The sequence below is a fragment of the Acipenser ruthenus genome, chromosome 24, assembly GCF_902713425.1.
Source record: "Acipenser ruthenus chromosome 24, fAciRut3.2 maternal haplotype, whole genome shotgun sequence".
Lineage (NCBI taxonomy): Eukaryota > Metazoa > Chordata > Actinopteri > Acipenseriformes > Acipenseridae > Acipenser > Acipenser ruthenus.
Genome location: NC_081212.1, coordinates 13295299 through 13317067, shown reverse-complemented (window position 1 = coordinate 13317067; position 21769 = coordinate 13295299). Strand labels below are relative to the sequence as shown.

At 48.0% G+C, this 21769-nt stretch overlaps 1 protein-coding gene across 2 annotated transcripts in view; it reads left to right on the top strand.

The window, feature by feature from the left end:
- The window catches only part of LOC117962945 (collagen and calcium-binding EGF domain-containing protein 1-like), a 108578-nt gene that overhangs the window by 69831 nt on the left and 16978 nt on the right, over positions 1 to 21769 (top strand). Inside the window, exons 4-8 of one of the 2 annotated variants that reach the window (XM_058998393.1) lie at positions 4459 to 4593; positions 5809 to 5946; positions 9705 to 9820; positions 15286 to 15394; positions 16083 to 16222. In XM_058998393.1, coding sequence (XP_058854376.1) covers positions 4459 to 4593; positions 5809 to 5946; positions 9705 to 9820; positions 15286 to 15394; positions 16083 to 16222 — 638 coding nt within the window. The remainder of the gene's footprint in view (positions 1 to 4458; positions 4594 to 5808; positions 5947 to 9704; positions 9821 to 15285; positions 15395 to 16082; positions 16223 to 21769) is intronic. The other variant, XM_058998394.1, reaches the window with a different exon arrangement.

Here is a 21769-nt window from a genome sequence, read left to right as displayed (position 1 = left end):
GCACAGGGTGCCTTGAATCTGTGCAGGGCACAATGAAATCTCAAGACTATCAAGGCATTCTGGAGCGAAACATACTGCCCAGTGTCAGAAAGCTCTGTCTCAGTCGCAGATCATGGGTCCTCCAACAGGATAATGACCCAAAACACACAGCTAAAAGCACCCAAGAATGGATAAGAACAAAACATTGGACTATTCTGAAGTGGCCTTCTATGAGTCCTGATCTGAATCCTATTGAACATCTATGGAAAGAGCTGAAACTTGCAGTCTGGAGAAGGCACCCATCAAACCTGAGACAGCTGGAGCAGTTTGCTCAGGAAGAGTGGGCCAAACTACCTGTTAACAGGTGCAGAAGTCTCATTGAGAGCTACAGAAAACGTTTGATTGCAGTGATTGCCTCTAAAGGTTGTGCAACAAAATATTAGGTTAGCGGTCTGTGATGGGGTGCCAGCTCGCCCCTATAATTTGTGTTTTTTTGTTGTTGTTATTTGTACTGTTTTCATTATGTTTTTGTGATTCTTGGTTTGTTTTGGATTGGCAGGGAGGGGGTTAAATTCCTCCCTGTAAAATGCATGTGAGAATGTGGCTGGAGCCTTAAGTGTTTAATTGTTAATTATTAGTTAATTGGGCTCCAGCCACAGACTATAAAAGACAGCTGAAACCCTTTGTTAGAGAGAGGAGTTTTGGGTGAGTTTGTTTGTTGGTGTGCTGTGCTGTTTAGTTTTGGAGAAAGAAACTGTAGTGAAGGCTAATGCCCAGCCTACATTTCTGCATTTTGTTTGAACCTTTTTGTTGGCCCTTGTGCCTGTTTATTTGATTATTTTTTGTTGAATAAAGATCATTATTTTGCCCCTTCCACTGTCTCTGAGCCTCAAACCTCTGTCATCCTGCCACACGGTTCCATCATTTTTGTCCATGCCATTTTCATTTGTTTTCTTATTTACAATATTATGTTGAATAAAAAATCAAAAGCAAAGTCTGATTTCTATTAAATATGGAATAAACAATGGTGGATGCCAATTACTTTTGTCAGTTATTTCAGAGAAAATTGTGCATTCTTCGTTTTTTGTGGAGGGGTACCAACAAATTTGAGCACGTCTGTATATATATACACTGTCATGCCCTTGTATTCACTGTATAGCTATTGAATACACTGTCATGCCTTTGTATTCACTGTATAGATATTGAATATACGATATACTGTCATGCACTCTGTATTCACTCTCTAGGTCTTGAATACACTGTCATGCCCTTGTATTCACTGTATAGATATTGAATATATGATATACTGTCATGCACTCTGTATTCACTCTCTAGGTCTTGAATACACTGTCATGCCCTTGTATTCACTGTATAGATATTGAATATATGATATACTGTCATGCACTCTGTATTCACTCTCTAGGTCTTGAATACACTGTTGTACACTTAGGTTCACTTTATAGGTCTGGAATACACAGGTTTCAATAGCAAAATAATTGGGGACAATGTCACTCTCTGGTGGAATGACAGTCTGGGAGCATGGCTTGCAAACAGAGATTTCTTTAACCCTTTGTCTGTGTGGATTTTGCATGTTCTCCCCGTGTTCGCATTGGTTTTCTCCAGGTACTCCGGTTTCCTCCCACAGTCCAAAGACATGCTGTCCAGGTTGATTGGTCACTCTAAATTGCCCTCTGTGTGTGAGTGTGTGGTGCCCTGCGATGGACTGGCGTCCTGTCCAGGGTGTAGTCTCACCTTACGCCCTGTGTATGCTGGGTTAGGCTCCGGCTCACCGCGACCCTGTAAAGGAGTAAGCGGTTAATGATAATGGATGGATGGATGGATGTTATTGCATACAACGCAGTGACAAGTGGGTCATTTTTTTTCAAATGAGCATCAAAGTCTTTGTAAATAATTATATAATAAACCATTATATAATAAATAAATAGATAGATTTGTCGACCACAAGTACAAAGCTTACCTGAAATCATAATAAATGTTCATAAATCCAAGAAGAAATGAACATAATATGAACTGTAGTGAACTATTCATAGGAGAAAATTCAGCGGTGACACACAAATCAAAACACATTTCACTGGTCCCTAGCTGTACCAGGGTAGCGTGAGGAACGAGACTCAGAGCCAGGAATAGCTGCAGTTCAAGCACTGCTGCACACTTTTAATACACAAAACAAAGAAAATACCGGAACAAATAAACAGGCACAAGGGAAAAAATTACAGGTTTAAACAAATGTTTACTACCGACTGTAGGCTGGGCAAATGAAATTAATAACTGTTATTTTATTTATAAATATTTATTTTGAGAAAATAAATCGAGAGTAGTGTCCATTATTGCTTATAAAGACCCTGAGAATAAACGTGTGTTATGTCATTGCAATCACTCAGTTGAAACAATGTCTTGTAATCTGTCCCAAACATCAATATTTTTCAACACAACGTTCAGTATTGTAAGGTCCCTCGGGTCATGCTTGGTCTTGAAAGGGTTAAGTGTGAGTTCTAGTTTTCATTTCCATTCATTTCTGCATGTGTTATTGTATTAGTTTGTTCAGTACAGTTCTTTAACCACCCAGCCTGCCCATTTATTTTGGCAAATTCCATGTTAAAAAATGTCTTTTTATTTATTTTTTTTGCAGATTTTTCATTCTTATCCCTCAAATAAGCAATTTGGACAGTTTTCAAAGCAATTTTTGCTATATTTTTAAAAATACACACTTTTTATTGTTATTATGAAAAATAGAAATATATTAATTCAATAGAATTGAAATAACAACAATGTGTTTACAATTGTAGCATTTTTTTTCCTCTAATGGCATGTGGCAAAGTGATTTGCAGTGTGCAGCTGTAGTGGTGATGTGATTAGGAAACAGAAGACAGACAACAAAGTTCACGATCCAAACAGGTTTTATTTTTATAATCCTGGTCTGGTGACCACAAAGAATAATCCCAAGAATAATACAGTAATGTGTATTACACTGTTTCAAAACAACAGATTGCAGTCCTGAAATAATAGACATAGTTTGTAATTAATAATCACAGTAGAACACACACACGTTCACAAGTCCAGAGTGAGGGCTATAGTGCTCATGGTGAAATACAATTTAGAGGTGTACAATGGTGCAGTGTTGTTCGGGTTAGTGCTGGCCTTTTACAACAGCTCCGGATCGTGTTAGCGGTCTAATAACAACAAACAAGTAGATTTTTAGACACGACAAAGCTTAGCCATAACAAAGGAACAGATCACCTCACTATGTCCCCTTATGCCCCGCCAGCCATGCCCCCTTGGTTAACGATTGCAACCGTTCCTCAAATCCGCAGCTGCCACATCGCTTCCCTTCTGGGTCGATGATTTGGTGTACTGTAGCTCTGCCCCCTTTCTAGATGGCCGACTTCCACCTAACCCTGGGAATTAATTGTCCTGCCATCCAGTCCAGGGCACTCTGTTCCCTTTACACAGCGCCCTCACAGGTCGGGAGGGAGATCTATCACCAAGAATCATTCTGTCTCTGTCACATGGCAACATTATATAAGTATAAACAACATATTTTTTTTACAATTGCAGCATATAATAACAGTACGGCAGTAAGTCATTGTGCAGTCACATCACTTTTTAGACATATTTTTTTGTGATAGATTTCAAAGCAGATGCCCTTCAAACTCTCATCAATGCTAATGTCTTTGTCTAGCACATATACATCAGAAAACTTGCGTCTCAAATTTTCAATCACGTCATATACTGTATCTTCCACGGTTTCATGTACGGGTGTATATTGCTGTTATATGCATTATTATCTGTGAAGTGTAGGTTACTTCATCCGCAGAATAAATCGGTCGTTTTGACCAGTACCAATCCTGACAAGGTTTCCTTACAACCCCCTGTAACACCAACAAAGAAATAAATCTCCTCATCTCATTCTCTGTAGATGCAGGCATCCATTTTCTACTCTCAGCTGTGCTGTCTATGGATGAGCCGGTCTGTCAAGCACATTTCTTAGGGACTGCTGCCATCTGCCAGTGAAAAACAAAACTGCAGACTATAGCAGTGTATATAATGCCTATTCATTTAGTCTAGCACACCAAAAAGAGATGAGAAACTTTGCAAATGCACAGAGAACCCCCTACACACTATTCTCACAGGAGTGACAAATTTGAACTTGCTTCGCTCCATGTGGAAGTTTGTGGGATAAGCAGCTGGGTGGTTAACCAGTGGCTTTGTCCTGTGTTTGTGATCAGCGGAGCCTGATTGGTATCTCTTTCCCCTGTGCAGGTGTGGATGTGTGTGCCGGCTCCCCTGTGTGCAGCACCCTGATTGGTATCTCTTTCCCCTGTGCAGGTGTGGATGTGTGTGCCGGCTCCCCTGTGTGCAGCACCCTGATTGGTATCTCTTTCCCCTGTGCAGGTGTGGATGTGTGTGCCGGCTCCCCTGTGTGCAGCACCCTGATTGGTATCTCTTTCCCCTGTGCAGGTGTGGATGTGTGTGCAGGCTCGTCCTGTGAGCAGCAGTGCACTGATAACTTCGGCCAGGTCCTGTGCACCTGCTACCCCGGGTATCGGTTCGACAGAGAACGTCATCGCAACCACCAGCACCCCTACTGCCTCGGTCAGTATCTTGCTCACCCAGCCGCTCACAAGCTCCTCACGAGATCCTATTATAATCACAACAGAAACCCTAGCAGTGATATCAGCAGCAATGGCAATGCAATGGATTTGAGCAGTGCTCCACAGTGTTGGCAATGCAATTGATATGAGCAGTGTTGCACAGTGATGGCAATGCAGTGGATTTGAGCACTGGTATCAGCAGTAATAGCAATGCAATGGATTTGAGTAGTGGTGCACAGTGATGGCAATGCAGTGGATTTGAGCAGTGTTGCATGGTGTTAGCAATGCAATGGATTTGAGCAGTGCTGCGTGGTGTTGGCAATGCAACTGATTTGAGCACTGATATCAGCAGCAATGCTAATGCAATGAGTTTGAGCAGTGTTACACATTGATGGCGATGCAATGGATTTGAGCAGTGTTGCATGGTGATGGCAATGCAATGGATTTGAGCAGTGTTTTACAGTGATGGCAATGCAGTGGGTCTGATCAGTGTTGCACGGTGATGGCAATGCAATGGATTTGAGCAGTGTTGCACGGTGGTGCTGATAGCACACTGGCTGTCAGGTACTCATGTTTACTACATTACTGAAATGGATTGCCAGCAGTGTGTATTGGTTGAGGATTTGGGATTTCTTTTCCTAGTACTTTAAGAACTCTGAAGTGGTCTGTATTTTAGCTATAAAGGCTGGACAGCTCTGGTTCATACTATTGTGATGTCATTGGCGTGTCAGTGTGATAAACTGCAGTCTTAAAGACATTCTGCACAATCATTATTTAAATGTATGCAAGTACTGCTTTCAGAAAAGTTGCTGTGCTGTGGAGTTCAATTGCCTTGTGAAACCGTAACCCTAAAGCAATACTGAGCAATCCTACAATAACCCTGTGTAAACTATTCCAACCAAGGCTCTGCCTACCCTTTTAAAATGTCTTTACTAGGGATGTAGAATTGATTTAGATTCCTTCTGAAGTGCAAATGTGTATTTATATAACGAGTAGTGGACAGGGCTAAGTACTTAGTACTTCTATTAATCTTGTAGTTGTCACATACATACTCGTTACGGATACATGTTTACCCGGCACACCCTTAGTCTTTACAATGGAGCACTGTCAGACGAGAAGGTAATTTACAGGAGTAAGGTTTAAAAAAGGTTCATGTATTTGAAGAAAAAGTTTCCCACTGCCATTTTCAATGTGTTACATGGCTGCATTTCCCCAGATGTGGATGAGTGTGAGGATTGGAATGGCACGCAGTGTGAGCAGCTCTGTGAGAACGTGCCTGGCAGTTATCGGTGCCGCTGCCGCTCCGGGTACAGACTGCAGCCTGACGGAAGATCCTGCTCCACCAGGAACAGCGGTGAGGGGAGGCAGCCCAGCTCTGAACCAGGGAATGGCTGCAGTGAGGGGAGGCAACCCAGCTCTGCACCAGGGAAGGGCTGTAGTGAGGGGAGGCAACCCAGCTCTGCACCAGGGAAGGGCTGTAGTGAGGGGAGGCAGGACCAGCTCTGCACCAGGGAAGGGCTGCAATGAGGGGAGGCAGCCCAGCTCTGCACCAGGGAAGGGCTATAGTGAGGGGAGGCAGGGCCAGCTCTGCACCAGGGAAGGGCTGTAGTGAGGGGAGGCAGGACCAGCTCTGCACCAGGGAAGGGCTGCATTGAGGGGAGGCAGGGCCAGCTCTGCACCAGGGAAGGGCTGCAGTGAGGGGAGGCAGGGCCAGCTCTGCACCAGGGAAGGGCTGCATTGAGGGGAGGCAGCCCAGCTCTGCACCAGGGAAGGGCTGCAATGAGGGGAGGCAGCCCAGCTCTGCACCAGGGAAGGGCTATAGTGAGGGGAGGCAGGGCCAGCTCTGCACCAGGGAAGGGCTGTAGTGAGGGGAGGCAGGACCAGCTCTGCACCAGGGAAGGGCTGCATTGAGGGGAGGCAGGGCCAGCTCTGCACCAGGGAAGGGCTGCAGTGAGGGGAGGCAGGGCCAGCTCTGCACCAGGGAAGGGCTGCATTGAGGGGAGGCAGCCCAGCTCTGCACCAGGGAAGGTCTGTAGTGAGGGGAGGCAGGGCCAGCTCTGCACCAGGGAAGGGCTGTAGTGAGGGGAGGCAGCCCAGCTCTGCACAAGGGAAGGGCTGCATTGAGGGGAGGCAGCCCAGCTCTGCACAAGGGAAGGGCTGCATTGAGGGGAGGCAGGGCCAGCTCTGCACCAGGGAAGGGCTGTAGTGAGGGGAGGCAGCCCAGCTCTGCACAAGGGAAGGGCTGCATTGAGGGGAGGCAGCCCAGCTCTGCACCAGGGAAGGGCTGCATTGAGGGGAGGAAGCCCAGCTCTGCACCAGGGAAGGGCTGTAGTGAGGGGAGGCAGGGCCAGCTGTGCAACAGGGAAGGGCTGTAGTGAGGGGATGCAGGGCCAGCTCTGCACCAGGGAAGGGCTGCAGTGAGGGGAGGCAGGGCCAGCTCTGCACCAGGGAAGGGCTGTAGTGAGGGGGGGCAGGGCCAGCTGTGCAACAGGGAAGGGCTGTAGTGAGGGGAGGCAGCCCAGCTCTGCACCAGGGAAGGGCTGCAGTGAGGGGAGGCAGGGCCAGCTCTGCACCAGGGAAGGGCTGCATTGAGAGGAGGCAGCCCAGCTCTGCACCAGGGAAGGTCTGTAGTGAGGGGAGGCAGGGCCTGCTCTGCTCCAGGGAAGGGCAGTAGTGAGGGGAGGCAGGGCCAGCTCTGCACCAGGGAAGGGCTGCAGTGAGGGGAGGCAGGGCCAGCTCTGCACCAGGGAAGGGCTGCATTGAGGGGAGGCAGCCCAGCTCTGCACCAGGGAAGGGCTGCAGTGAGGGGAGGCAGGGCCAGCTCTGCACCAGGGAAGGGCTGTAGTGAGGGGAGGCAGCCCAGCTCTGCACAAGGGAAGGGCTGCATTGAGGGGAGGCAGCCCAGCTCTGCACCAGGGAAGGGCTGCATTGAGGGGAGGAAGCCCAGCTCTGCACCAGGGAAGGGCTGTAGTGAGGGGAGGCAGGGCCAGCTGTGCAACAGGGAAGGGCTGTAGTGAGGGGATGCAGGGCCAGCTCTGCACCAGGGAAGGGCTGCAGTGAGGGGAGGCAGGGCCAGCTCTGCACCAGGGAAGGGCTGTAGTGAGGGGGGGCAGGGCCAGCTGTGCAACAGGGAAGGGCTGTAGTGAGGGGAGGCAGCCCAGCTCTGCACCAGGGAAGGGCTGCAGTGAGGGGAGGCAGGGCCAGCTCTGCACCAGGGAAGGGCTGCATTGAGAGGAGGCAGCCCAGCTCTGCACCAGGGAAGGTCTGTAGTGAGGGGAGGCAGGGCCTGCTCTGCTCCAGGGAAGGGCAGTAGTGAGGGGAGGCAGGGCCAGCTCTGCACCAGGGAAGGGCTGCAGTGAGGGGAGGCAGGGCCAGCTCTGCACCAGGGAAGGGCTGCATTGAGGGGAGGCAGCCCAGCTCTGCACCAGGGAAGGGCTGCAGTGAGGGGAGGCAGGGCCAGCTCTGCACCAGGGAAGGGCTGCATTGAGGGGAGGCAGCCCAGCTCTGCACCAGGGAAGGTCTGTAGTGAGGGGAGGCAGGGCCAGCTCTGCACCAGGGAAGGGCTGTAGTGAGGGGAGGCAGGGCCAGCTCTGCACCAGGGAAGGGCTGTAGTGAGGGGAGGCAGGGCCAGCTCTGCACCAGGGAAGGGCTGCATTGAGGGGAGGCAGGGCCAGCTCTGCACCAGGGAAGGGCTGTAATGAGGGGAGGCAGGGCCAGCTCTGCACCAGGGAAGGGCTGTAGTGAGGGGAGGCAGGGCCAGCTCTGCACAAGGGAAGGGCTGCAGTGAGGGGAGGCAGCCCAGCTCTGCACCAGGGAAGGGCTGCATTGAGGGGAGGAAGCCCAGCTCTGCACCAGGGAAGGGCTGTAGTGAGGGGAGGCAGGGCCAGCTGTGCAACAGGGAAGGGCTGTAGTGAGGGGATGCAGGGCCAGCTCTGCACCAGGGAAGGGCTGCAATGAGGGGAGGCAGCCCAGCTCTGCACCAGGGAAGGGCTGTAGTGAGGGGGGGGCAGGGCCAGCTGTGCAACAGGGAAGGGCTGTAGTGAGGGGAGGCAGCCCAGCTCTGCACCAGGGAAGGGCTGCAGTGAGGGGAGGCAGGGCCAGCTCTGCACCAGGGAAGGGCTGCATTGAGGGGAGGCAGCCCAGCTCTGCACCAGGGAAGGTCTGTAGTGAGGGGAGGCAGGGCCAGCTCTGCACCAGGGAAGGGCTGCATTGAGGGGAGGCAGCCCAGCTCTGCACCAGGGAAGGTCTGTAGTGAGGGGAGGCAGGGCCTGCTCTGCTCCAGGGAAGGGCAGTAGTGAGGGGAGGCAGGGCCAGCTCTGCACCAGGGAAGGGCTGTAGTGAGGGGAGGCAGGGCCAGCTCTGCACCAGGGAAGGGCTGCAGTGAGGGGAGGCAGGGCCAGCTGTGCACCAGGGAAGGGCTCTAGTGAGAGGAGGCAGCCCAGCTCTGCATCAGGGAAGGGCTGTTGTGAGGGGAGGCAGGCAGCTGTGCACCAGGGAACAGCTGTAGTGAGGGGAGGCAGCCCAGCTCTGCACCAGGGAAGGGTTGAACATGCCCCACACTTTCTGAAAATGTTGAAGAATAAATTGCTTCAAATTGAAATTGCTATTATATGTGATTTGCAATCATTTACCTGGCTTTGAGTTTGCCTTCCTTTTTCCATTCACACCAAGAGACAATGTTACTGTTGAGCTCTGCTAGCCATACTTATTCTACATATACACTGCTGCCTTCATATTTTACAATGTGATCATTTACAAATGTTGTTAATTCACATGTATTTTACTGTAGAAGGGCCTTCAATAGTTCACTGTTTTCAGTATTTGATGATTTGATGTGTAAGTCCAATCGTGCACTTAAGAGGGAGCACTGAGAGAGTAGGCGGGGCTGACGGAGTTGAAAGGTTACTTTGTTACATGATTTGAAGAAGGTAGTTTGAGGCAGTTAAAATGTTCCAGACAAGCCCACAGACGGAAAGATTGTACATCGCAAGGCAAAGCATGAATAGTGACAGTGCAAGCTACTTCATCGGTCTGTTTTACCTGAGAATTGATTTGCAGGTGATTTGCAGTGATTTGCAGTGCCTGAACTGCCTGCTCTCTCCCATCCCCCAGGTGCTGCTGTGGAAGGCTCGCCTGGGAAGTCGGAAACCCTGATGAGCGCCGGGTCCTGTTCCCTCACCTGCCAGGAGTTCACCAGCATAAAGCAGAGCCTGCTACAGCTCAAACAGGTGAGACCCATGAATTACCTACAAGAGGAATGCATGAAGCAGAGCCTGCTACAGCTCAAACAGGTGAAGCCCATGAATGTCCCTCAAGAGGAATGCATGAAGCAGAGCCTGCTACAGCTCAAACAGAAGCGGAGGCCTCTGAATCACCCAGCAGAGGAATACAGAGAGTGTGGAGCAGGCTGATACTGTCTCACTGTCACCCAGGAGAGGAATATAGAGAGTAATGCTTTATTAAACATCAAAATCAGCATGCAGATGTGAAAAGGACATTTTTATGCGCTTAATTACCAATTACGGAGACAGCAGAGTGTGCAGTCCTCATTTCTTCCTCTAGTCTAACAGAGATCTCTAATAAGCCTTTTTAAACTTAACCTGTGGTTACATCATTCTTCAACATTTTTTTTTCTTTTGTAACTTTCCACAAGCTTGCCTGTACATTGAATTGAAGGAAATACACAGACAAAGCATAGCTACATATACAAGAGAAAAATATTACAAAACCACACTTCTAACAAGGTATAGCACTGATCAGAGAACAAAGCAAGACAGGCCAGGTCAGAGAGATGCATACAGGAACAGAGACAGCACAAGATATTTACAGTGAATCATATTCAATCACCCCTGCTGCGTTTCTAGCTTTTGACATTTCATTTCAGTGTTGTTCCTGAACTCTGAAAGGCTGTATTAGGGTATAATAACTAGTGAGCAATGTTTCAATGGGTTCATCTGGTTGATATTTCCTGTAATACAGGGACGGTTGATACAGGAAACACACACCCATTAACACCAGCGACAGAGTGACCCCAACGCGAGCTGTCAAACTGAAAGGAATTCCAACCATACCTCACATAGCTGCTTTCTTCTCTCGCTTGCTTCTCAGACAAAAGATTATAAAACCAGAGATTATAAAGAATACTGCATGGGGTAGTGTGTGATAAATGAGAATTTAATGGCCCCCCTTGAGTGGGCATTAAATTCTCATATCACAAACTACCCCATACATTTTTCTCTATTTCAAAAAGGAGACAACCACCAATGGAATGAAATGAATGATTTGTTGAATTGACAGGTAAACATGCCCATAAATGATTGGTTATTTGAATTTGGCCCATGGCCTTGCCCATTGGAGCTTGTTAGCCGCCTCTATGCTGGCAAAACTATGATGAATGAAGTATTTAAATCAGATGAAAACTAATGCAAGCAGGCAGGACAAGTGGCACTTGAGGGCCACCTTCCCCCAAAAAAGGACACAACCTCCTAAGCCTCCGCCACCTTGCAGAATTAAACCACCCGGCGCTCAGATAAGGAAAAAAACCCTGCTTACCCACAAGGTGACTGGAGGAAAAAGGTGATCTTTTTTTAAAAATGCTTTAAATGTAAGGAATACATGACCTGAGATTTAAGTTTGAAGTCTCCGATGCAGAGGACCGGGGATGGATCAAGGGGCTGGTTTCAGGAGGTGATTTTGCCATGCTCAGTAGCAAAAGAACGTCGCTTCCAGAAGGACATCCTTGAATGAGGAGAAGCATCCGGACATCGAAGTTGACAAGGGACTCCAAGAGTCCTTTATGATAGGTGGTTTGGAAGATGAAGGTTGGGAGCAGATCTTTGAATGTCCCGCAGCGACATTTGTATCCGAGGTAGTGAGTTAGGGGGAACGTTAACTGCGAGTAGCGAAGGTGATATTGTCGACCTGATCAGCAACAATGTATCATAGACACGATCGCAAAGAGTCATGGATTCTATAGTAGAATTTTCAGTAAACGTGATCGAGTATGATTGAACTGCGATTAACAAAGTGATATCATAAACCTGTTAAGTAACGGCTCACGTGACGAGAGATGCAAATTGCATTGCAAAGATTCTATAGTAGAATTTTCAGTATGAGATCTGACTGAAAGGATGATTGAGTACAGAATCTGATAACAATTGCCACACCATATTATAGGATGCTCGTATTGTTTGGAAAACCTATATAGGTTGAATGCTAAGTCACACATGTGTGAAATATGTGTTTGATTTGTACATGATGAGGTCCTTGAACATTGGGCATGAAACCTGTACAGGGTCTCGTGCTGGAGAACCATCATGGTCCGCAGAGCGACTCCCACTCGGGGATGCCCGCTCCGTACTGACGGGCTGGAGAGCGTATGGGCCGCAGAACGAGCCCCACTCGGGGATGCCCGCTCCGTACTGACGGGCTGGAGAGCGTATGGGCCGCAGAACGAGCCCCACTCGGGGATGCCTGCTCCGTACTCATGGGCTGGAGAGCGTATGGGCCGCAGAACGAGCCCCACTCGGGGAGGCCCGCTCCGTACTGACGGGCTGGTGAGCCGTCACGGGCCGCAGAGCGAGTCGCACTCTGGGAGGCCCACTCCATACTGATGGGATGGAGAGCGTACGGGCCGCAGAGCGAGTCGCACTCTGGGAGGCCCACTCCATACTGATGGGATGGAGAGCGTATGGGCCGCAGAACGAGCCCCACTCGGGGATGCCTGCTCCGTACTGACGGGCTGGAGAGCGTATGGGCCGCAGAACGGGCCCCACTCAGGGAGGCCCGCTCCGTACTGACGAGCTGGAGAGCCGTCAAAATTGTCATGCTGCACATCACAGCAAGGCGCAGCGCAGCACAACAAAGCCTGGCACAGAGCCGCACATCAGGGGGCGGAGAGGTACAATTGTGAGGTCCCTCGCACTCCCAATCCTCTCGCTGAAACAGCTGCTTATGAAAGAGTGAGATCTGCAGGGTGCCCCATTGGATATGCATCACAGAGCTGTCTCTAAGGACTAAAGCTGAAACAAGGAATAAAGTAAGAATATGACTAAATTTACGTTGCTACCTTCATGAATTTGAGCATGTTTTTTACTGGAGCGAGGGATGGTCGGCAATAGTGACTGGATTGGTAATCGCTGGTCTAAACCGGAAACTGTACAATGGAGGATCACAGCAGAATGAAGGATCGCAGCAGAATGGAGGATCACAGCAGAATGGAGGATCACAGCAGAATGCAGGATCTCAGCAGAATGCAGGATCTCAGCAGAATGCAGGATCGCAGCAGAATGGAGGATCACAGCAGAATGAAGGATCACAGCAGAATGAAGGATCTCAGCAGAATGGAGGATCGCAGCAGAATGAAGGATCGCAGCAGAATGGAGGATCGCAGCAGAATGCAGGATCGCAGCAGAATGCAGGATCACAGCAGAATGAAGGATCGCAGCAGAATGGAGGATCGCAGCAGAATGGAGGATCACAGCAGAATGGAGGATCGCAGCAGAATGGAGGATCACAGCAGAATGGAGGATCACAGCAGAATGAAGGATCGCAGCAGAATGGAGGATCGCAGCAGAATGGAGGATCACAGCAGAATGAAGGATCGCAGCAGAATGGAGGATCGCAGCAGAATGGAGGATCACAGCAGAATGGAGGATCTCAGCAGAATGGAGGATCGCAGCAGAATGGAGGATCACAGCAGAATGGAGGATCACAGCAGAATGGAGGATCACAGCAGAATGCAGGATCACAGCAGAATGGAGGATCACAGCAGAATGAAAGATCGCAGCAGAATGCAGGATCTCAGCAGAATGGAGGATCGCAGCAGAATGGAGGATCGCAGCAGAATGCAGGATCTCAGCAGAATGAAAGATCGCAGCAGAATGGAGGATCACAGCAGAATGGAGGATCACAGCAGAATGCAGGATCTCAGCAGAATGAAAGATCGCAGCAGAATGGAGGATCACAGCAGAATGAAAGATCGCAGCAGAATGGAGGATCACAGCAGAATGGAGGATCACAGCAGAATGCAGGATCTCAGCAGAATGAAAGATCGCAGCAGAATGGAGGATCACAGCAGAATGAAAGATCGCAGCAGAATGGAGGATCACAGCAGAATGGAGGATCGCAGCAGAATGAAGGATCACAGCAGAATGGAGGATCGCAGCAGAATGCAGGATCTCAGCAGAATGAAAGATCGCAGCAGAATGGAGGATCACAGCAGAATGGAGGATCACAGCAGAATGAAAGATCACAGCAGAATGGAGGATCGCAGCAGAATGCAGGATCTCAGCAGAATGAAAGATCGCAGCAGAATGGAGGATCACAGCAGAATGGAGGATCACAGCAGAATGAAAGATCGCAGCAGAATGCAGGATCACAGCAGAATGAAAGATCGCAGCAGAATGCAGGATCTCAGCAGAATGAAAGATCACAGCAGAATGGAGGATCACAGCAGAATGAAAGATCGCAGCAGAATGGAGGATCGCAGCAGAATGCAGGATCTCAGCAGAATGAAAGATCGCAGCAGAATGGAGGATCACAGCAAAATGAAAGATCGCAGCAGAATGGAGGATCACAGCAGAATGGAGGATCGCAGCAGAATGAAGGATCACAGCAGAATGGAGGATCGCAGCAGAATGCAGGATCTCAGCAGAATGAAAGATCGCAGCAGAATGGAGGATCACAGCAGAATGGAGGATCACAGCAGAATGAAAGATCGCAGCAGAATGCAGGATCACAGCAGAATGAAAGATCGCAGCAGAATGCAGGATCTCAGCAGAATGAAAGATCACAGCAGAATGGAGGATCACAGCAGAATGAAAGATCGCAGCAGAATGGAGGATCGCAGCAGAATGCAGGATCTCAGCAGAATGAAAGATCGCAGCAGAATGCAGGATCACAGCAGAATGAAAGATCGCAGCAGAATGCAGGATCTCAGCAGAATGAAAGATCGCAGCAGAATGCAGGATCTCAGCAGAATGAAAGATCGCAGCAGAATGGAGGATCGCAGCAGAATGCAGGATCTCAGCAGAATGAAAGATCGCAGCAAAATGCAGGATCTCAGCAGAATGAAAGATCGCAGCAGAATGCAGGATCTCAGCAGAATGAAAGATCGCAGCAGAATGGAGGATCGCAGCAGAATGCAGGATCTCAGCAGAATGAAAGATCGCAGCAGAATGGAGGATCGCAGCAGAATGCAGGATCTCAGCAGAATGAAAGATCGCAGCAGAATGCAGGATCACAGCAGAATGCAGGATTGCAGAGTTGTAAAATGGATTGCGTGTTAAATGATTCCTGTCGGGACACCAGCCTGAATGGAGTTGGGTCTACAATTGGAGAAGTCAAATCCATAATGCAAAGGTAAGAGACGAACAACGACATGCCCCCATAACGCAAAACCAAACAAACAAAACAATACCAAAAACAAATGATACAGGGCGTGGATGAAAGGGGGTATATATATGGTTTGATAATTACCATTTGATTGAGGGGCGGATTCTCTTTTCAGAAATACAACCAAGTTTCCAAATATTACAAAGCACAAGTGTCCATTTTCCCTCCAACATTTTGTTTGTTAAATAAAACAATTGTTTTCTGTTGTTGTTTCTGGAAATTGTCTGGTCAGATGAGGTGATAACCGTGATGATCGTGATCATTTTCAAATATCGCTGACGCAGCTCCCTCCCTGCAGATGCTGTGTCCCAGGATGGATAATAGCAGTGGCAAGCCCATCTCGGGGGGACACAGCAGGAAGAGTCCCGAGAGCCTACAGGGCCCCCCTGGGCCCCGCGGACCCCCAGGTACCAACAGGAGGCTGTGGCACTGGAGAGACATAGGGGCGAGATTCTCAAAGCTACACCTAGAAAAGTTTCCCATAACAAAACCATAACAAACAGTAATAAAGCATAGCAAAATCATGGTAAGCATTGTAAAGTCCAGAGAAGATTGATAAAGCATATGTGGAAAACCATGGTAAATCTGTAATCTGTTACAGAAAAAAATCACGCTAATGACAATTTGAATAGCTTTGAGAGTCTGGCATACAAGTATGCTGTACATATTACCAGAGGCAGGCAGAGCATTTACCTGATGAGTAACTGTTCTACATTCAAGATGCATGGTTCTGCTTCGTTCACTCAGGAATTCAGGTGAACAAGCTTTTCTTTATTCTGAATCCCGAGTTATTGTCTTAAGCTGTGCTCTTTGATTTTCTTAGTTAAGTTCCATTACTGCTGTCGTCCAGTAAAAATACTGTCATTTTGGTTAACAGATTTACAGTAACACACATCTGTAATTTAGTGAACTGCATTTGACATTGATTTGTGTATCTCTATTTTCTATGTAAATAGTTTCCTTGACTATTTGCCCATCCCTGGGTGTACCATGCTTTCACTATAGCATTGCCATATTTCAGTACTGGTGTAGGGGAGTGCATATACTGTAGTATAAAGCTGTACATTCACCATGGTCATTTTCTGTCTTTTCCAGGAAGCCCAGGGGAACCAGGAATGAGAGGGAAGCCTGGAGTGAGGGGGCTGCCCGGCCCTCAGGGGCCACGAGGAAACATGGGACCCATGGGACCCACCCCAGACCTGTCTCACATCAAGAGGGGGCGGAGAGGAGCAATGGTGAGGTCACTCGCACTCCCAATCCACTCGCTGAAACAGAGTGATGATGAGGTCACTCACACTCCCAATCCATTCGCTGAAACAGAGTGATGATGAGGTCACTCACACTCCCAATCCATTCGCTGAAACAGAGTGATGATGAGGTCACTCACACTCCCAATCCACTCGCTGAAACAGAGTGATGATGAGGTCACTCACACTCCCAATCCACTCGCTGAAACAGAGTGATGATGAGGTCACTCACACTCCCAATCCACTCGCTGAAACAGAGTGATGATGAGGTCACTCGCACTCCCAGTCCACTCACTGAAACAGAGTGATGATGAGGTCACTCGCACTCCCAATCCATTCGCTGAAACAGAGTGATGATGAGGTCACTCACACTCCCAATCCACTCGCTGAAACAGAGTGATGATGAGGTCACTCACACTCCCAATCCACTCGCTGAAACAGAGTGATGATGAGGTCGCTCACACTGTCAATCCACTCACTGAAACAGAGTGATAATGAGGTCACTCGTAATCCACTCACTGAAACAGAGTGATGATGAGGTCACTCACACTCCCAATCAACTCACTGAAACAGAGTGATGATGAGGTCAGTCACACTGCCAATCCACTTGCTGAAACAGAGTGATGATGAGGTCACTCACACTGTCAATCCACTTGCTGAAACAGAGTGATGATGAGGTCACTCACACTGTCAATCCACTCACTGAAACAGAGTGATGATGAGGTCACTCACACTCCCAATCCACTCACTGAAACAGAGTGATGATGAGGTCACTCACACTCCCAATCCACTCACTGAAACAGGGTGATGATGAGGTCACTCACACTGCCAATCCACTCACTGAAACAGAGTGATGATGAGGTCACTCACACTCCCAATCCACTCACTGAAACAGAGTGATGATGAGGTCACTCACACTGCCAATCCACTCACTGAAACAGAGTGATGATGAGGTCACTCACACTCCCAATCCACTCACTGAAACAGAGTGATGATGAGGTCACTCACACTCCCAATCCACTCACTGAAACAGGGTGATGATGAGGTCGCTCACACTGCCAATCCACTCACTGAAACAGAGTGATGATGAGGTCACTCACACTCCCAATCCACTCACTGAAACAGAGTGATGATGAGGTCACTCACACTGCCAATCCACTCACTGAAACAGAGTGATGATGAGGTCACTCACACTGCCAATCCATTCGCTGAAACAGAGTGATGATGAGGTCACTCGCAATCCACTCACTGAAACAGAGTGATGATGAGGTCACTCACACTGCCAATCCACTCACTGAAACAGAGTGTTGATGAGGTCAGTCACACTGCCAATCCACTTGCTGAAACAGAGTGATGATGAGGTCACTCACACTGTCAATCCACTTGCTGAAACAGAGTGATGATGAGGTCACTCACACTGTCAATCCACTCACTGAAACAGAGTGATGATGAGGTCACTCACACTGCCAATCCACTCGCTGAAACAGAGTGATGATGAGGTCACTCACACTGCCAATCCACTCACTGAAACAGAGTGATGATAAGGTCACTCACACTCCCAATCCACTCACTGAAACAGGGTGATGATGAGGTCACTCACACTCCCAATCCACTCACTGAAACAGAGTGATGATGAGGTCACTCGCAATCCACTCACTGAAACAGAGTGATGATGAGGTCACTCACACTGCCAATCCACTCACTGAAACAGAGTGATGATGAGGTCACTCACACTGCCAATCCACTCGCTGAAACAGAGTGATGATGAGGTCACTCACACTGTCAATCCACTCACTGAAACAGAGTGATGATGAGGTCACTCACACTGCCAATCCACTCACTGAAACAGAGTGATGATGAGGTCACTCACACTGCCAATCCACTCACTGAAACAGAGTGATGATGAGGTCACTCACACTGCCAATCCACTCACTGAAACAGAGTGATGATGAGGTCACTCACACTCCCAATCCACTCGCTGAAACAGAGTGATGATGAGGTCACTCGTAATCCACTCACTGAAACAGAGTGATGATGAGGTCACTCACACTGCCAATCCACTCACTGAAACAGAGTGATGATGAGGTCAGTCACACTGCCAATCCACTTGTTGAAACAGAGTGATGATGAGGTTACTCACACTGCCAATCCACTCGCTGAAACAGAGTGATGATGAGGTCACTCACACTGCCAATCCACTCACTGAAACAGAGTGATGATGAGGTCACTCACACTGCCAATCCACTCGCTGAAACAGAGTGATGATGAGGTCACTCACACTGCCAATCCACTCACTGAAACAGAGTGATGATGAGGTCACTCGCAATCCACTCACTGAAACAGAGTGATGATGAGGTCACTTACACTCGCAATACACTCACTGAAACAGAGTGATGATGAGGTCACTCACACTCGCAATCCACTCACTGAAACAGAGTGATGATGAGGTCACTCGCAATCCACTCACTGAAACAGAGTGATGACGAGGTCACTCACACTGCCATTCCACTCACTGAAACAGAGTAATGATGAGGTCACTCACACTGCCAATCCACTCACTGAAACAGAGTGATGATGAGGTCGCTCGTAATCCACTCACTGAAACTGAGTGATGATGAGGTCACTCACACTCCCAATCCACTCACTGAAACAGAGTGATGATGAGGTCACTCACACTCCCAATCCACTGGCTGAAACAGAGTGATGATGAGGTCACTCGCAATCCACTCACTGAAACAGAGTGATGATGAGGTCACTCACACTCCCAATCCACTTGCTGAAACAGAGTGATGATGAAGTCACTCACACTGCCAATCCACTCGCTGAAACAGAGTGATGATGAGGTCACTCGCACTCCCAGTCCACTCACTGAAACAGAGTGATGATGAGGTCACTCGCACTCCCAGTCCACTCACTGAAACAGAGTGATGATGAGGTCACTCACACTCCCAATCCACTCACTGAAACAGAGTGATGATAAGGTCACTCACACTGCCATTCCACTCGCTGAAACAGAGTGATGATGAGGTCACTCGCACACCCAGTTCACTCACTGAAACAGAGTGATGATAAGGTCACTCACACTGCCAATCCACTCGCTGAAACAGAGTGATGATGAGGTCACTTGCACTCCCAGTCCACTCACTGAAACAGAGTGATGATGAGGTCACTCGCACTCCCAATCCACTTACTGAAACAGAGTGATGATGAGGTCACTCACACTCCCAATCCACTCACTGAAACAGAGTGATGATAAGGTCACTCACACTGCCATTCCACTCGCTGAAACAGAGTGATGATGAGGTCACTCGCACACCCAGTTCACTCACTGAAACAGAGTGATGATGAGGTCACTCACACTGCCAATCCACTCACTGAAACAGAGTGATGATGAGGTCACTCACACTCCCAATCCACTCACTGAAACAGGGTGATGATGAGGTCACTCACACTCCCAATCCACTCACTGAAACAGAGTGATGATGAGGTCACTCACACTGCCAATCCACTCACTGAAACAGAGTGATATGAGGTCACTCACACTCCCAATCCACTCACTGAAACAGAGTGATGATAAGGTCACTCACACTGCCATTCCACTCGCTGAAACAGAGTGATGATGAGGTCACTCACACTCCCAATCCACTCACTGAAACAGAGTAATGATGAGGTCACTCGCACACCCAGTTCACTCACTGAAACAGAGTGATGATAAGGTCACTCACACTGCCAATCCACTCGCTGAAACAGAGTGATGATGAGGTCACTCACACTCCCAATCCACTCACTGAAACAGAGTAATGATGAGGTCACTCACACTTCCAATCCACTCACTGAAACAGAGTGATGATGAGGTCACTCGCACTCCCAGTCCACTCACTGAAACAGAGTAAGTGTAGGCTGAATTAAAAGATCTCTCTTATTAAAACAACAATTTAAGCAGTAAGATCCAAGTTTGTACCTAACTCTGTTACTGTTCAGGAGTATACCCATATTGGGTTAATAGTTGTACTTGTGAGAATGTCAACAGAGCATTGGTCCGTGATCTTGACCTGGAAGCGTTCCCACAATATAGATATATATATATATATATATATATATATATATATATATATATATATATATATATATATATATATATATATATATATTGTAACCGGTTGGTATTAGTTACGTATTATGTGTAGGATAGCCAGAAGGTGTAGAACAGGGTGAACAGATGGATGCCACACAGGAAATGCAAAACTACAGTGACTTTTATTGTGCTGCTGCTCTTTCTGCTTTATCCACAACACAACATAGAGTGTCCCTGTAGTCTTGAGGGAGTAAATCATACAAGTTTTGGAGACTGACCCTCAGTCAAGTTCTCAACAAGTAATATAGTTCAGGATTGGTCTCAGGTCCGTCGCTCACCGTCCACTTAAACCTCCTGGCGTGGAACTGCAAGGTGAGTATGTTCAGATTTCTAATGGGCACTCCCAACCCTTATAATCCACAGTTACTTTACTCCTGCTTTGCGTAGACTTCCTCAAGTCCCCTCTAGAGGCAGTGTACAGACAGGCCACCCCTCCTCCAGTGAGTAAGTTGGTTCAGCTCTGCTGCTCCTGGTTTACAGAGGTCCTGCACTGCAGGGTGGACACGACTGCCCCTCCTGGTACTTGGTGGAAGTCCTTCATATGCTGCAGGACTTAAAGTTAAAAGTATACCGTCCAGGGACCAATCCTTACAACTAATAAAACAGTACTTAAATAAAGCACACAGTGTTTTCCTTCCACTGTTCACCGTGTGCGCCAATATCTCTGCTCCTCTCAGCCTTTGTTCCCCGTAGCTCAGAGATTTAACAGTCACTGACTTATATGCATTGTAAATCCACTCCGTTGAGTTAAAAGTATTAAACACGCTGTTACTTCACGTCCCACAGGAACAGACGCGCACTGTCTGCGTACACAAGCAGTGTGGTATTTTCCACCAGTGTCCTCAGTGTTGTTGGTGCACCGAAGGAAACTTAACAGTCAGTCCCACATAGAATGCAAGTTCCCTCTACCACATTAACACAGACCGTCTGTCTGGTAACAGCGAATCAATAACAATGCAAAACCTGGTTTTACATACCCTTCCTTCTAGCCTCTGTACTTCGTCCAACTTAAAAGACGTTTCAATTGCTGGTTGTTTTTATAAATCCGAAGTGCCTCTTCAGGTTAATAAAAGAAGGCTTACAGCTTTCCTTCTTCATAAACTGAACTGTGCTTCGTTGTTCAATTTAAATCTTCCACCGTACGCCGTCTCCAACTACTTCAACAATTTTAATACTGTAGACTTTCGCTGTCTCTACAATCAACACGGAACTCTCCACCGTTCCTACGACCCCCCCTCATTAGCTTCGCCAGTCAATTTAAACCTGCGTTAATTACCCAGTATGCATTGACTGGTCACGCTAATGATTATGGGTTCTGTAGTTCACTCTATTCCTTACTTCTCACAACGGGATTTAAAAACAACCAGCAACACATTCATCTTAATACATCCCGCTTATTC